Source organism: Solea solea, chromosome 11 (assembly GCF_958295425.1).
Source record: "Solea solea chromosome 11, fSolSol10.1, whole genome shotgun sequence".
Lineage (NCBI taxonomy): Eukaryota > Metazoa > Chordata > Actinopteri > Pleuronectiformes > Soleidae > Solea > Solea solea.
The window spans coordinates 8,361,937-8,379,110 of record NC_081144.1 but is presented as its reverse complement, the minus strand read 5'-3'; the positions used below and the strand labels follow the sequence as shown (position 1 = coordinate 8,379,110).

The 17,174-nt window shown below is 42.9% G+C and overlaps 1 protein-coding gene across 5 annotated transcripts in view; it reads left to right on the top strand.

Annotated features, from left to right (window-relative positions):
- The window catches only part of magi3a (membrane associated guanylate kinase, WW and PDZ domain containing 3a), a 100,379-nt gene that overhangs the window by 78,854 nt on the left and 4,351 nt on the right, over positions 1-17,174 (top strand). For 3 of the 5 annotated variants that reach the window (XM_058644208.1, XM_058644212.1, XM_058644210.1), the window contains exons 6-17: positions 715-794; positions 1,458-1,515; positions 3,862-3,968; positions 6,408-6,605; positions 8,449-9,114; positions 11,645-11,676; positions 12,702-12,960; positions 13,364-13,458; positions 13,753-13,945; positions 14,634-14,849; positions 15,903-16,088; positions 16,476-16,569. In XM_058644208.1, coding sequence (XP_058500191.1) covers positions 715-794; positions 1,458-1,515; positions 3,862-3,968; positions 6,408-6,605; positions 8,449-9,114; positions 11,645-11,676; positions 12,702-12,960; positions 13,364-13,458; positions 13,753-13,945; positions 14,634-14,849; positions 15,903-16,088; positions 16,476-16,569 — 2,184 coding nt within the window. The remainder of the gene's footprint in view (positions 1-714; positions 795-1,457; positions 1,516-3,861; positions 3,969-6,407; positions 6,606-8,448; positions 9,115-11,644; positions 11,677-12,701; positions 12,961-13,363; positions 13,459-13,752; positions 13,946-14,633; positions 14,850-15,902; positions 16,089-16,475; positions 16,570-17,174) is intronic. The other 2 variants (XM_058644209.1, XM_058644213.1) reach the window with 1 other exon arrangement.

The following is a 17,174-nucleotide window of genomic DNA, read 5'->3' as shown; positions in this document are numbered from 1 at the left end:
TTCACCACTCCTAACCTGCTCTCTCAGTTCATGCCTGATGATCTCTACATCCACTCGCCCTTTTCTGTGTCCCTCATTTGCCTTCTTCTTCTTCTTCTTCTTCTTCTTCTTCTTCACTCTGTCCGACAATCTTTCTGTTTCTGTCTCCCTCTCTCTCTCTCTCTCTCTTTGTGAAAATATAATGTAGTGTGTAACTTTTAATGAATCTAAATCTCCATTAGCTTCAAACCGCTGTCCTATGAGTTCACACAATACTGATTGAGCCTGTCGGCTGCACGTGACTCTCTGTGTGTTTCTCAGGTTGGTTTTATGTCTAGATAGAGGCGACAGCATCATCGGGCTAATGAAGCGAGACGGCTGCAAACAGGCTGGTCAATGGCCGGCGACATTAAGAAGTGCCGGTGAAATTGTACTGCTCAGAAAAAATAAAACACCAGCCAGCTATGTCGCTTCTGTTTCTATTCACAAAGAACAATAACATCAACAACAACAAAAGTCATTCAATAAGCCGTAAGATTAGAAGTTAGTCCTATTTTTCTGTCTTCAAGAAGCTTTTAGCTCTGCTTTTCTGTTGTAGGTGCTTTTCTTGGAATAGCTCCCGGCTAAAGTGGCCCCAGTACTAATTACTTAATGTCACGGCATCTTAAATACTTTTTTGGCTAATTTATGTACTGCACCTAAAGCCTTGTCTCCACCTTCTTTTGTGTGCTCCAGTCACAACAGCAAGACCACCACCTGGCTGGACCCCCGCCTCGCCAAGAAAGCCAAGCCTCCTGAGAAATGCGAGGAAGGAGGTGAGCCAAAAATCTGCAGCCCAGCTCTGTGATTGTGACATTTGCACGGGCAATCGTACACCTCTGTCTCAAGCATAATGTACTCTCCTCCCGACCCCACGCACAGAAGCTCCCTCTTCATCATCCCCGGCTCCCTGTTGCATTGAGCGGTGGGTGTGTGCATGAGCTGCATACCTGCATCTCTGGCAGGGGGCCCTGGCTAACAGATGGAAGCCGAGCAACTGAGTGGGCCTGGTTACGGTCATGCTGGTGACGCGGCACAAACCTTTCGGTCTCCAGTCTGCCTCTTCATCCTCCTAATGGCTTCTGGTAGACATGCAGGGAGCCAGCGAGTCTCAAAAGGCAGCTTTCTATTGCCCCTCTTGCGTAAAGATATTCTCTGCACTGCGTGTGTTTGTCGCACAGTGGTGGAAGCTGGAGAGAAAGTGCATTATTATCCTGCAAGTCTGTGTAGCATCTCAGCCCCACCCCCCCACCTCCTCTATGCTGTGTGTTAAACCCTAAACATGTTGTGTCAATATAAGAGCAGACCTGCTGTTCTGTAGCTGTAGGTATGGCTGCTGTGAAGCTGCCAGTCAAATCAGTGCCTGATTGTTCACGTTGTGTCTCAGCGGTACCTGAAGTGATCTGAGTCTGAGTTTTCCCTGTGTGTTCTCTCCCCAGAGCTGCCCTATGGCTGGGAGAAGATTGAGGACCCACAGTATGGAACCTACTATGTAGAGTGAGTAAACCTTCTGCCTTTTACTGGACGAACCCTGGGGGCTTAATAACTGTGGTGTGCATAGTAGATGTTGTTTACTTAAAGGCACAGTCAGTAGGATTTATTTCTTTTTTTATTTTTCACAACTCACAACTATACCGGTCCAGTCATGGGATTTCAATAAAGCGGCTTTCAGACACGCCCTGAAGTCCAGACATTTTCCTGCAAATGTCTTAAAGGGACATTATTTTTCAAAATGTAAACAATTTCACGGGTATACAACCATATTTTTCTATGCATGAGCATGAGTTGGTGCTGGTGTGTGTCAGTAAACGTAACTACATATATTCTTGATACTCAAACACATGTTTTCTGCTAAGGTGGTGGAGTAAGGTGGTGCTCAGTGCTGCCATTCCTACGACAGTTTAGTCGGACTAAAGGCCGTAGTCGGACTAAGATGGACAATCGGAGAACTTGCCATGTCCGAGAATACACGCGGAGGAGAAATCATCGCGATACAAATAAGAAAGACGCCATCGCCGTATGATTTCTGGCAACATTACTCCAGCTCAAGTCGACTCGAGTCCGACTAAGTGTACCCATGATAGTAATCGGACTATCAATCACATTATCCATTCATAACTTACAGCCTTACCAACTCGCACCAAATGTATTAAAGTCTTAAATGCGATTGGTGCATATTGTGCTGTCGTGCAAACGGTAGTTTCCCACAGTCCTGGAAAGCAATCATGTCAGTGCAGATAACACTTATAGGCTACAGCTTTGTGTGTATTTGAAAGAGGGCAGACAGTGAGGACGGCAGACAATGAAGGTTTAGGGTTCCTGAGAGGGAAACGGGGGTGAGATTCCACTCTGATCGGGAGTGTAAACAAGAATACAATGTTTCATTTTAGTCTCATTAATGTGGACAAAGGGGAGGGGCCTGCAGGGGTGGGGGGGGCCTGGTATCAACCTTCCTGTTTATGCAAGAGGGTCATTGAGAGGCTGCCTCTCCTCCGTCTCTGTCTCTTTGTCTGGCAAATTTTGTTGTGAGTGAACAACCAAATGTGACAATGTGAGTCTCATTATTTCCCCAACTGCCGCCCAAGACATGAGGTGTGGCAATTAAGGAGTGAGAAAGTGAAACGGGGACCAGCAGCGCGTGAATGTGAAGAGCGGAAACAAAAGTGAGGGCAATGTTTATCTCCTCACACCGACTGGGGAGGGTTTTCTCCGTGCATGAGTCATACACAGCAAGAGGGCTCTTTTATTCCCTCTCTCTCTCTCTCACACACACACACACACACACACATGCACTCATGTAGTATACGCCATCAGACTCTCTGCATGTGGCTGATTCGCTGTGCAGCATCAGTGCATTCTGTCTTCCCACTGTGTTGTCATAGCCAGGATTTACAACAGTTAAAGCTCATTGCTCAGACGAGCTACCTTCTCCTCATTAGCATACGACCGTGGCGGGACGTTTGTCTCTGTGGGGACAAAACATTTGAGCACACGGGTGCAACTTTTGCAAAACTGTTAATCGTTTTAAATTGAGTTTTGAGTTAATGTGACAACGCGCTCATTTCCATATACATGTGTTTACAGTTTAGTCAATAGGTTTGATCCTGGCTTTACAGTGTATCGATCTGATTTTTATCCCATCATGAATACAAATGACTGTACTAATACGCTGTGTTGTATGTACAGGTATAGATTCAGCTGCCTCAAGTACACAATTTTACAGTGTTTATCATTTACTTTACAACACATCCCTTCTCCTACCAATTGTAAACACTGTGTGTATGTATAATATATATATATATATATATATATATATATATATATATATATATATATACATAATCTGCTATTTTACAGTCCAGCCCGAACCGTTTTCCTCACAAATTGAACTCCTGCAACGTTATTATTCTAACTTCTGTTTAAGTTATTTTCGAGATAAGACAAGAATGAAGAAGGATAAGGTTGCTCTGAGTGCTCTCTGTCCAGTTCTCTTTGAAACCAATGCATTTTTTTTTATGATTATTATTATCAAGGCCTGGTTTCAGTAGTGTTTTTATATTCTCATTCTGTCTGTGTTTGAGTATACACTATATATATATGTATATATATATATATATATATATATATATATATATATATATATATATTTAAAACCAGGCTAAGAGACCACAGATTAATACAGAAAGCAACGGACAAAAACAGAGGGATGTGGGATGAGCAGTTTTCCAAGAGAAACCAGAAAAGCAGGAACATATTTGCTATGCAAAACCAAGACCTGTGTAACAGCGCGTACTCCTACCACTTGCTCGTCTAATGTTATTATTTCACCTATTTCACTTGCAGCCACATCAACCAGAAGACCCAGTTCGAGAATCCCGTTCTGGAAGCAAAGAGGAAGTTGAGCGTGGACACACCCACTGCCCTACCGCAGCCACCAGCACCAGCCACAGGTAACTGCACACGCACAACCAAGTAATGTGAAGCCAACTGCTGATGAGGAAGTGTCTAAAATTGAATGAGATCATTCCTGTCATTATTTTACATCTATGCAGATAATAGGTAAAATGTGAGAACAGTGTGAAGTATTGCAGTTTTAACACAACTTGTGTCAAATTTAGAACGTTTGAATGAAACAAAATTGTTTAGGTTGAGGGCCAGGCAGGTTTTCCTCTTGTTTGTCATCAGAAATGGAGAGGAAGTGAGATCATTTGCTCTAAAACGAATCCTGGAATGAAAGAGGTCATCAGCTTAAAGTAGCACATGCTGCTGTTTATTTCAGTTTGGACTGAAATCGCACTGCCTTCCCTAGCTCCAGGGAAGGGCAGTGTTGACCATTTGATTTGTGTTATCAAAACACAGGTTCTGGCTTTGTAGCTTTTTGTTGACTGAAGAAAAAAAACATATAACAAGGTATTAGATTTGTCCAAACACTGGAGGACAATATCATTTTCCTTCAAGCTGAGATGACAGACAAGGAGGAGGAAGAAGACATGACCGTGTGACTCATTGTCACAAATTGCATTTTATCTGTTGATCATTTACCACTCGGTGGTGAATGCCGATGGTTAATCGCCCTCATCTCGGTCTCTGTAAGCGTCTGAGAAACAGAAGCCCCGCGCTGAGTCAGAATTATGCTCAAATACAAACAGCTAACCACATTAGTATTCAAACTCGCCTCTGTGTTTCACACAACCCATGTACAGAACTGTCTGCCACACTCTGCTGCGTGCAGACCCCAGCTCCGTGCAGTCTGTGGATGGTATTGCTGGAGTGAACCACCGCCTGCAGTGCCAACTGCCTCCCCTGAGCCCTTACGGCACCTTCCCACCCTTGTTAATGAGAATGAATGGCTGGTGGTCCTGTGCAAGTACGTGGACGTGCGTGAGGTAGCTTTCTAAACAGTGTTATGACAAGACCGGCCAGCCTGACCTCACAGACAATGCCGCAGAGAGCAGAGAAGCAAAGCGCAGCACTATGCTCATCCGTAATTACGACGCTGACGATCCTGTCTGGCATTTTCATATAATCACCACACGACCCCCCCAAGAAAAAAAACACTGTCCCTTTGTGGCGCGCAGCTTAATCAAGACCATGTTAACACTGTTTAGGTGTGTAGCGCTCTCCCCATCCTCCCCTTCTATCTCTCCCTGCTCTTCTGTCAGTGCTGCTTTCATGGCGATGATGTAAGGAACAGACACTTTCCTGATGTGGTGTGTGAACATGGAATGGCCGGGCAGTCTGAAGGGGCTTAATCATGTCAAGCAGCATCCATGTTGCACACCTGCTCACACCATTAGTCATCATAAGGAAACTCATGTTGTTTTTTTTGCATTAGCATGCACAAGATGAATTTACAATCTTGAAAACCTCTCTCTGGCACAGCTCCAACACAGGAACGCCAACTTAATCATGCTTAGTGTCATCTTCATTTTTCCTCCCTTTCTTCAGAGTGGTCACGTTCATTTGCCAATTGCAATGCAGTTATGCAAATCACATTCCCATGACAAACAGAGAGTGGTGTAAGAGGCAAGGAAAGGGGGGGGGGGGGGGGGCAGTGGCAGCTCTAGTTCTGCCCTCCCTAATGAGATTGATGTCCCACCATGTATCTGTGTGGGAACTGTTGGAGATGAAGCATGATGGGACACTGCACATAACTCACAGTCTCATAGGCTTACACCACAGGGAGGAGAGAGTTAGGATTTAGGTAGAATTTCCCTCTCTGTCAAATCGAACTATTTGTCTTTTTCCATCTCATCGCTCTTCTCATCTCTCTCGCTCTCTCTCTTCCTCTCTGTTTCTGACACACACACACACACACAGACACTATAATTCCTTTTCTGTCATTTAGGAAGTTGCCCCATTTACACATCCTGCAGGCACCAAAGAGGAAATTTGCAATGAAAGTTACTTTGTAAATGTCAGGTGCACTTTAGTTCCGATTTATCACTCAGATTAAAGAAATCTGTCGCTAGACAGATTTGAAACTAGGACAAAATACTGACATTTTGTAATAACTACAGTCTGCTCTTAAATTGCAATTTATTAACGTTAGTGTAATTACTGGCAATGAGCGATGCACTGTCAAACACGCCACTCTGCAAATGTTGTTACGATGGAGACGGACGGTAATTTATTTTCTGTTTCCCTTCATTTCCCATGTTCTTTTTCAAAAATATGTCTGTACCACATAAAATAAACCTAAGAAGTGTGGTGCTGCATTCATTCATTCATAAAACTGCCTTTATGTCTCACATTTTATTGACATTAGGAAACGTATTCAATTTATGGTAATTGCAGTAATGTGGCTATTCAAGCAATTTATTCCATTTATTTCTCCATTACCTTTTGTCAAAAGCCTCTCACCTTCTTCTCCTTCATCTCTACAACAGAGGAGCCTGGTGTGGGAGTGCGGGGCTTCACACGGGATCCATCTCAGCTGCAGGGCTCTATCCTGCAGACGTCGCTCAGAAAAAGCCCCCAGGGATTTGGGTTCACCATCATCGGAGGAGACCGACCTGACGAGTTCCTTCAAGTCAAAAATGTCCTCCCGGATGGACCTGCTGCACATGACAACAAGATCACCTCAGGTAATCCTCCCCTTACTGACCTTTATGTTCCTTAAAGTGCACCGTGGTATCTGGGTTTCATTTCAGCTGAGGCTCCTCCTTACTTACTACATTACATCCTTAAGTTGCTATGTTTCTGTTCATACTAAAGTACTCGATCTTACCTTCCAATCTAGTAGTGGCAGTTTTGTATGTCCATGTATTCTTTAAGCGATGGGTTGTAGCATGTAGCATCTGGTTATGGAAAGTGTTGCAGGGAGCATGGTGAGACCACCACAGACATGAGCAGACTTAGTAGTTGGAGGCCATCTTGCTTTATATGGCACCACTGCAAAGCAACAAAGGGTGAACTGCTATAAAGATCAGTTAAGGAGGGATTAATACTTTGTCTAGATGGATGGGTGGACAGACAGACAGACAGACAGATTGATTTATTGATTCCTGGAGGGAAATCATGACTGTTAGACTGTAATGTGAGCTCAAGCATGCATACATGGAACATTTAGACAGAACCAGGGGCTCGTGCACACCTGCAGTAATACAAAGCAGCTCTCTATGGATGCCACAAACACTAACAGTAAGTAATGTATTAAACAAAAAAAAACATTGAAAAAACCCCAAAAAACTGTGGGTTTATGAAAAAAAGAAGTAAAAATGCATCATAGGATTAAAAACCATTGCTGTTTTTTTAATAAATAATGAAACAAAACATAATCCAGTGTCACACACATGTGCGTGTAGGGTATGCTTTTGCACAGAGGCACACTCTGACATCAGAGTGCTTACCATGCATAATACAGGTCTATGTATCCTGAGTACACACATAAATATGTTAATAAATAAATAAAAAAAACGTTCAGCCGTGAATGTCACATTGCTTGATCAAGCAAAGGCAAAGTGTTTATAGGCAGCGCTCAGCGGAGCGGATCTTAAAAGAAAAAAACATCTGTCAATAAAGCACATGTTCACTTTAATAGCTGACACGCAGATTTCATATATTAAAGGTTTAACGGGACCGGGTGACGTCTCATGGCTGGACTGTGACAGGAATGCTTATCTGAGACATTTGCCCCGTCTCCTGCAGAAACAGCACCCTCGTGTTAGTAGCTCAGTAAATCCCCTTTTATCGTACACACACTGTAAATACTGTGACCACGTGCACAAAGGCTTTTATTGGTTTGAATGACTGTTGCCCCGGGTTTCACAGAACAGTGCCATTGATTGCGTTTAGCATTTTTACAGCCACGTCAGAGATGCTGCTGTGACTGAACATGCAAGTGGGAGAGTAATTATTTTCAATATTTCATTTCCCTTGAGAAGGAGGCTAATTGATTGAACCAAAAAAACGGAACTGCAATTTATTAAATTGGGTTATAATAGCAGACCGTGGGCAGGGTAGTGAAACGTTGGTTTTGACTTCCTGTCAGTAAGTGTAGAACATTCTGAGACCCTGTGTTTTACTTACCTTACCTCTTATCATGTGGGCGCTTAGTTACTCGACAATTCATTAGAGCAAGCACTTCATCGGGGGCATGGAGCTCGAGTGTAACATTTGCTGTGTTTGCTAGGAGATGGTATTGATTGTGTAGGTGGGCTTTTGAATCTGAGCCAACGTAGCAAGTCAGCAATTCAGCTGACCGTCCAGGCATATATCTCAGCCAGGCCAAGGGTGACAAGAGTCTCTTCCCTCTCAAGGAGATCTTGTTCTCTTTTACTGCCTCTCTCCATCACATGTACATCTGTACATTTGAGAGTTGTACAAACGGTTAATACTCACTGTGATAATACCATCAGTTGTATGATTGTATAATGTCTATGTCGTCACTCCTCCCAGAGTTCTCATTGTGCTTTGGCTGTTTCACAGAAAAACTCATGATTGTTTCAGGTGATGTGATCGTTGACATCAATCGGACGTGTGTGCTGGGGAAGACTCACGCTGACGTGGTGCAGATGTTCCAGTCCATCCCTATCAACCAGTATGTCGACATGGTCCTGTGTCGGGGCTACCCCCTGCCTGAGGACTCCGGCAACAGTGAAGAGGTCTTAGGAGGCCCTGGCACCTCCAAGGACGCTTCCCCTTCCCCTTCCCCCTCCAGCTCCACTCCACAGGAGCCTCAATACACAGTCCCAGATGGAGGAACTCTCTCCAGGCAGACTGCTGCCGTAGCACCCATGACCAATGGCGGCCGTCACCATCACCATTCTCATCCCCAACAACACCACCACCACCACCACCTCCCTCACGTCCCCAATCAAGAAGGCCCCGACCCTACTCTGTTACAGCCAGAGCTGGTGAGCGTCCCACTGGTGAAAGGCCCCACTGGGTTCGGCTTTGCCATCGCGGATTGCCCCCTGGGCCAGAAGGTGAAGATGATCCTGGACGCGCAGTGGTGCCGTGGCTTGCTGAAGGGCGATGTCATCAAGGAGATCAACAGGCAGAATGTCCAGACGTTGAGCCACTCCCAGGTGGTGGACATCCTGAAGGACCTGCCTGTGGGCAGCGAGGTCAATGTGCTGGTGCTTAGAGGAGGTGAGTTGGCAGTAATTAGAGTTCACATTGTTAAGAGAGTATGCATCACAGCCACAGGTAAGCCCCAAGCATCGGACTAATCCTCATAAGTACGGTGCAGCTGGCAGGGTGACAGTGCCAATGCTGAGTCGTCTCTATTGCAAAATCGCTGCCGTCTGTAATAATCCACTCAGGTTACTAGAGATACTCGAGCCATTAATAGTCCCAAGCCCCTGACATCATTTTAATCCCCTCACATCTTTGCATGTTTGTCTTTTGCGCTCTTACATATATATATATACTGTATATATATATATATATATATATATATATATATATATATACATATACATACATATATATATATATATATATATATATATATATATATATATAAATATTAGTGGCGTGAAGACCACCCACTGAATTTGAAATTAATTATTGAAAACAGTGAGAACATTCTACTTAATTGAGGTCTAATTTAACATTGCCAATGTTTTAATCTATCGATGACAGGATTGTGCTGTTCCATTTGTTTGAGATGTTGTTGTAAAGCAGCTTTGAGTTAGAAAAGTGCTATATCAGTTATAATCTACCATAAGTCACTGATAGAGACGGCGGTGGATTAATAGTCAGTCAAAACGATCCCTATTTTAAATAAAACAGTTTCATGCTTTGGGCCGCACTAATGCTGAATCATCCACCCAACATGCACCAAATGCCAAATAGGGAGCAAGTCATGCTTAGTCACTCGCTGAGCTTTGCTGGGAAGATACAGAAATGGCACTTTGAGTGATTCACTCGCTAGAAGTAGCAAGAAGTAGAAAAAGGAAGACGGGGAAGATGGTGCAGGCTTGGCCCATCCCTGCTTTTCTTGATCTTGATACTTCAGTCTTTCTCTGGTTTGAAGGCCTTCCTCCCTTTTGCCTTTACTGCAGTGCAGTAGCCTAGATTCAAGAGATCAGTGTTGCACCCATATATCAGCTCTACTTAGCCAGGCTCTGCCCTGAGCTCAAGGGACTTGTCCTGTGTTTGTGCTTTTATTAACTTTGTAGTCTGTTGTGTACCAGCCTCATATGCCTTTTATTGTGTGTGTGTGTGTGTGTGAGTATCGCTGTTTAAAAAGGAGCAGTAGATCACAGCTTTCCAGGACTTAAGGAGCAGCGCTGCAGGGCATCCCTCAGGTCACCAACAGACTAAGATTAGGTTAAGCTTTTCTCCAAGCCAAAGGGCTAGAACTCTCCTGTGATTACAGCTGCAGAGAGAAATGAAACAGAAAACGATTGGGTCCTGCTTCCTGTTCTGGATTTAAATCTGGAAATGAGCCCAAGTTTCCTTTCCTGTGGGATGAGGACTCTGCCTTGTGCCTAAGATATGATTTGATCAGTAGGAGATGCTACTAGTACATTCACCATACAGTGATGTAAAAAGGAAATAATACATTTGAAGTGTTTTTTCACTTGTTTTTTTCATCAGAAAACTTCATTCATATATTAATGTTTGTTAATGCCGTCTGAAATGTTTAAAATCTACAGCCAGGGGGAGCATTTACAATGTTAGAAAACAGCTGGCAGTTTTAACCCAGATAAGTGAATGTTCCTCCATGGTTTTGGGTCACATCTGTGTCTCACATGCAACAGTGACATGCAAAGTGTACTGAGGTATACTGCCCCCTACTGACAGGCTATAACTCAAAGGGGGGGGGGGGGGGGGGACCAAGAGTGAGGAAAGAAAATACTGCATTTCCTTAGAAAACATACATATTGGCAAAAACGTTGCATGAGAAAAGAGTGAAGATGTTCCATGACGCTCTTATTCTGAAGGTCAACGTGTCAGTAGAGTGGGTGAAAACACGGTAGAAAGGCACAACTTGAACCTATGTTTAATTGGGACCCACTTTTCAGAGAAGACAAAGTCAAATGTTTCTGACTGCTATTTCTGTAACACCTTATTATACTATTTTGAAAAGGTAAACCAGGCATTTCAATGAGACGTGTGTTTGATAAATGAATCCCTGCTTCCTTTTATGCATGAGTCATTTAATGTGTAAGTAAAAGGCAGGGAAATCTCTGCAATTGAATTAGTGACCCAAATAAATCCTGCTTTTAAACATGTGTGATAATGGATACACGCTACAAGGTATTGTGCACAAGTCTTTGGCCATCATTATATTTCCTTTTTTAACAATGCTATAATTATTATATATTTGTTATTTCTCAATCATTTTATTGGAACACCCCCTGAACATATGGGAAACATGAAGACAGTTTTAAAGTTCCAGGAAAGGGAAAAAAATACAGGTTAAAATGACTCTGGCTGTCTTCAACCTGTAGTGCAAGCCTAATGTTATTATTGTTTGTCCTCCTATTTCATGTAAACAACATCGACAGCTTCCGAATATAAAAGATAAACTACATGTCAATAATCACAGAATTTGACAGTCTTAAAAAACAACTAAGCTCGTGGTATCCTGAGACTTTGGCACAGTACACAGTGTGCAGTTACAGTACTGTCATTTAAAAATTGAATGTCTCTCCATCTTTGCCTGCAGGTCAGACATCTCCTGTGAAATCACTGAAACCGGTAAGTTAAAGTTAAAGGGTCTTTTGGGTGAAACAAAAAAAAATACACGTTTGATAAAAAAATAATGTGGCTTAATTATTGATGCTTTTTTTTTTTTTTTTTTACTTCATCCTGGTTCTGCACAAGCACCACTCATGTGCTGTGGTCGCTGTTGTAAGCTACATTATTCAGGGTGCCCACATTAGCCAGGCTGTTATTTCTGGAACTCTATGTGGGTAAATATGCTGGCTCCTGGCACACGGCAACTAAACATCCCTCTGTGTATGGGTGTTTAAAGACGATACGCCATGTTCAACAGCATGTTTCTGTGCCGCTGCTCCTCCATGTTGCACTTTTAAAATAGAGAGAAGCTGGGGCAGCAACAGGCTTACTCGTGTTCTGTCTCGTTCGTTTAGCTCAGAATGATTTGGCGTGATTGGTGCACCGCTTTAAAAACCTGAGACCAGTGTAGCAGCATGGGCAGGTTATTTGGGATACACAGAAATCACTAACAAATGTTTCCATTACATTCCGACCATTGCCAAATGAGGTCACACATTGCGGATTAAGTTGATCAGCTCCACATGATTCTCTCTGTGTTTCTCCGTACTGCAATGTTTAGATCTCGTATAGCGCGCCGCAGCATTCCTGCGCTGCACACAGGAGATGATTTGTTGTATGTCATGACAGACAAGCAGTGTTGCGCTGTAACGCGAGACGACTGCGAACACAATGAAGCGCCAAGTGAATTTTACTGCTCAGAACAACCAGCCCCGTTCGGCAGTTTCACAGGATGAACGTGGGAAAACAAAGTGACAAGCGCTCCCTCAGTCGGGTCTGATAGTTTTGTTTGACAAAGCTTGTTTTCCGATGAAGAATACCACATCCAAATAATTTCACATCGTTTCTGTTTCAGAAGATTATACTTATCGGTAGAAAGTCACTCACTGCAGCTTTAAATAAAGAGTATTATTAGGAATTAGGAATATATTTATAGACTTGTAGAGAATATTAACCGAGTCAATGTACTTGTGTCTGTGTTTCAGTGCACAGCTCCCGTGTCCCAGGCTCTATCCCAGCCAACTCCTCAACAGGCACCTCATGCTGTTCCCCATCAAGGCCCCCAGCCACAGCGACAGGAGGTGATCAACAGCACAGAGGCTCTCAGTCAGCCGGAGACAACCCCCAGTCCCAATCCCAATCCCAATCCCATCTCCTTCCCTGCCAACACCCTGCATTCGTCCTCGCCCAAACCAGATGGATCTGAGCTCTACCTCAAGTCCAAGGCGTTGTTGGACAGCAAGCGTAAGTGGTCTTTAGCAAATGCTCTTAAGAGTCGAAACTGGTGTCTTCAAAACAAGGAAACATATAAAAGTAGAATGAAGATATAAAATAATGATAAGAAACATCTTGACATTTAAGAATAGAATAATGAACAATGAGTTATCGGTTTTGTTTATACTAAATTAAAACCTGTGTCAGTGTCAGTTTATATTCTGTTCATTATTTTGTCACTTAATCAGTTTCAACTGTTTTATTTAAGGACATTATATCTGTTCAAGAAATGCAAAATGTTATTTTCTCATTACCTGATTATATGATTTGAAAACTCAGGCTTAGAACTGCTTCCTCATATAATATACACATTGCCCACTTTGACCAGCAACACACAGAACATTGGTTGCTGACTCCTGTGTCCTCTCTGCAGCTGCTAATACCAAGGACTTGGATGTGTTCATCAAAAGGAACCAGGAATTGGGCTTTGGCTTCAGAGTCCTTGGAGGCGAGGGGCCAGATCAGCCGGTAAGAGGCAGCACGGGCCCGTCCAACCGTGTACAACCAGGCTCAGCATGCTGCCAGAATGCTAAGCCCTTGGATACCGGAGACTGCCAGCCAGACACCAAGCAAATCAATATTTGAGCTGCATTCATTTACTGAAATAGCCCAAATTTCTGCTTATATTGGGTGACAATGACAACATTTAAAACAAAACAAAACAAAGAAACAGTAGACCTCTAAATTTCGGATAAAGAAAACGTCTTAAATGCTCAAAGCAACTGAGATGATTTATCTACAACCTTCACGCTCTTTCCACAGGTTTACATCGGCGCAATCGTGCCGCTCGGTGCAGCTGAGAAAGACGGGCGCCTGCGGGCAGGAGACGAGCTTCTCTGTATAGACGGTGTGCCAGTCAAGGGCAAATCCCACAAGCAAGTGTTGGAGCTGATGACCAACGCTGCCCGCAACGGCCAAGTCATGCTCACAGTCCGCAGAAAGCTGGTGCACTCAGGTTGGTCTGCTGCTGAGTTATCGTCTCTACTTTCCTTTCACAGTCTTTCTTTTGATCAGTATGCTGGAAGAGAACCTCTGAGCAGAAGCTTTGATGTGGGATTTATGTATACATATACATATATATATATATATATATATATATATATACGTACGTATATAATATGAGTAAAGGAAAGCCAACCAACTTATTATTCTATGCAGACTTCCTCTTGGAAAGAAGAATCAAGTCCTGGAATAGAGAAGGAAACGTATTTACTCAAATCAAAGGAATGTGAATGAAAATCTTTTTCATGCCCCTGATATAGGACAAAAGTAAACAAGGAAAAAGTGGGTCACTGCAAACACATGAAGTCACTGTTTTTTTTCCAGCAGCACAAGCTGCGTTCAGACTCGCTTACCCCCAAAACCTTTTGCAAAACTTTGCATTTGTTGTGCTGCTGCTGCTACATCAGCTTTGATCATGCTGTAACAAATGAAGCATCATGTATGTGCAGGGGCTCAGAAGGATCAGAAAGGTCAGCTTATTGTATGAATTAAAGGTGATTCATGTCAACTTGTATAATTTGAATAATTGTACACTGATTAAAATGTACTTAAGCTTATATAACATATACGGTTAAGAAGATCTGAACAAGATACAGGGATGTCGGCTTTTCCTCATGTTCCTGTGCAATGTCATCCTTCAGATGGGGGTGAAGAGGAGGAGAGTGGTCAGCAGCCCCACCACGTTGCATCTGCCCAGGTCAACAGCTCTCCCAAGATGCCCGGTACCGAGCTGCCAAGTGCTGTCCAGCAAGCCCATTCGTCTCGACCTGAGTGCTTTGACATCACTCTGCAGCGCAAAGATAACGAGGGCTTTGGTTTTGTCATCCTGACCTCAAAGAACAAGCCCCCACCTGGAGGTCAGACATAAACAAAAACATATCCTGTATGAAATGGTTTTTTATTAATAATAACAATCAAAATGATAATAATAATAATAATAACTCAAAATTAAAAGGAGTTAGATTTAAGTGGATGTAGGAAAGAAAATAATTCCCAGACTGTTTTTATTGTTTGTTTTTCTCTTGTGGGTTATAATGGAATAAATCTTGTGATCCCTTCACTGTTTTTTTTACTAGAGCCCCGACCAATTTATTGGTTGGCCAATAAAAACTGGCCGACGTGAGCCTTTGTTATGGGCTTACATATGGGTTTGGTGTTTTCATTTGCTGATATTTGAGTTATGACAATATATATATGATGCAAACAACATTTTTCACTACAGTTTTTTTTTCTGGAAAATAAGACAAACAAACAAACAAATAAGACGTGCAAGAAACTCTTCACCTTTATGGCAGACGTACAGCAACTCGACTGACACACTTACACACAAAATACAAGCGCATCTGCAAACTAGTCCAAAATAGTAATTATTATAAATAACAATAATAATAATCCTTACAGTTTCTAATTATTTGTCTTCAAGGTGTTAACATTAATCATGAAATGTTTAAAAAAAAAAGTCTTGTTTTCTTTTGATTTTCTTTATCAGTTATTTATAATGGAATTTTAAGGTTAAAAATGAATAAATCTTAGGATTTAATAACAGCATCTCAGGAATAATTGGCACTTTGAAATATATACTGTATATCTGTTGTTGTATCGGTATTGAAAAGTTTGACCCCCATAATATAGGTTCTAGTATCGTCTTCAGCCTCATATTGTTCAGGCTCTACTTTTTACCTTGCACCTTATAGTGCCCTTTTTGGCTTTATTCCCAAAAACCTGCATTTTTGATTAATCACTCGCGTTGTTTTTCATCAAATTCATCAGAGGGATTCAGAAACTGTATCAGGCTACCAGCAACAGCTATACTTCCACTGCAAAAGCTGTTATTTTCAAGCAATATCTTGACGTGTGGTTTGTTGAATCCGATATTCACACAGTCGTCTCTCTGTATTGCTCTGTTTCAGTTATACCTCACAAGATTGGCCGCATCATTGAGGGCAGCCCCACGGACCGTTTAGGTCAGATGAAGGTGGGAGACCGTATCTCTGCTGTCAATGGTCAGTCCATTATGGAGCTGTCTCACAACGATATCGTCCAGCTCATCAAGGATGCCGGCAATTCGGTCACGCTCACTGTTGTGCCTGAAGATGGTGGGTTGGCAATTCTGTAACACACTCTGCAACACACTCTGTAACACACTCTGCACAGCAGCGATGTTGACGCGTTGCAGCTGGAAAAACGCAGGTGTTACTCGTCACATGTAAACAGCGGCTTTGTTTAGCTCCTTAAGGTCAGAGCAGTGTGTCAGTGAAACAGCATGCGCCCCAAAACCGAGGAAGCTTAATGGAACTCGGCCATCACATCATTCATTTGATGACTTCCGCCCTGTTTTCCTACTGTGACCTGTCAAAATGTCTTCCGTGCAAATTTGAGATGAGGACGGGAGGGGTTTTTTGTTTAGTTTTTTTTTTTTTAGACAGTGGTCTTTCTCTTGTGTCATAGTGAATGGATGTGCTTCAAGAGCTTTGTTTTTACAGACAGCGCTCCTCCATCTGGAACAAATTCAGCCAAGCAGAGCCCCTCAGCACAACACAGAGCTGTGGGCCAGCAGCCTCCCAGCTATCCAGAAAGGTACACAAGAACAAACAAGCACAATCTCCTCTGCATTTACACAGGCTTGTTGGCTCTCTCCTGAATCCATTTGGGAAAGTCTCATAAAGGTTCTACCACTTGAACTGTAAATTAGCCCTAATCCTCTCTATGCAGACTCTGTCTTGTGCTTCACTGTGGCCCATTACCATTTCTCGTGGCTCACGCTTTTCTTGTTATCCAAAAAAGACAAACAATTCCCTCTGTGGGTTCCTGTTTCGTTGGTGAAGCAAAGACTTGGAGACAAACTAATAGGGTGTCTCACTTTTTCTTTGATCTCTCTTTTTTTAAACAAGATTACCCTCTGTCAGCCTTTTTAATCCATTGCTGGTGCTGCGGCAATTCCGCATCGTCATTTCTCTCCTTCACGATCTCACATTCGCTGCCTATCAGCATGTGTTCCTCTTCTCAATTAGCCTTGGATCCATCCCTCGGCACAGCCCTTCCTCCTCTCTTTATAATCTCCAACGCATGCCTTGGGTTAACCCAGACTATGAGCTGACGCTGCCGTCTTGACTGCACAAAGTGTGTAAACACCTGTACATGAAAGGGAATTTGCTAAGACGGCGCAGACTCTAGTGTGTTAG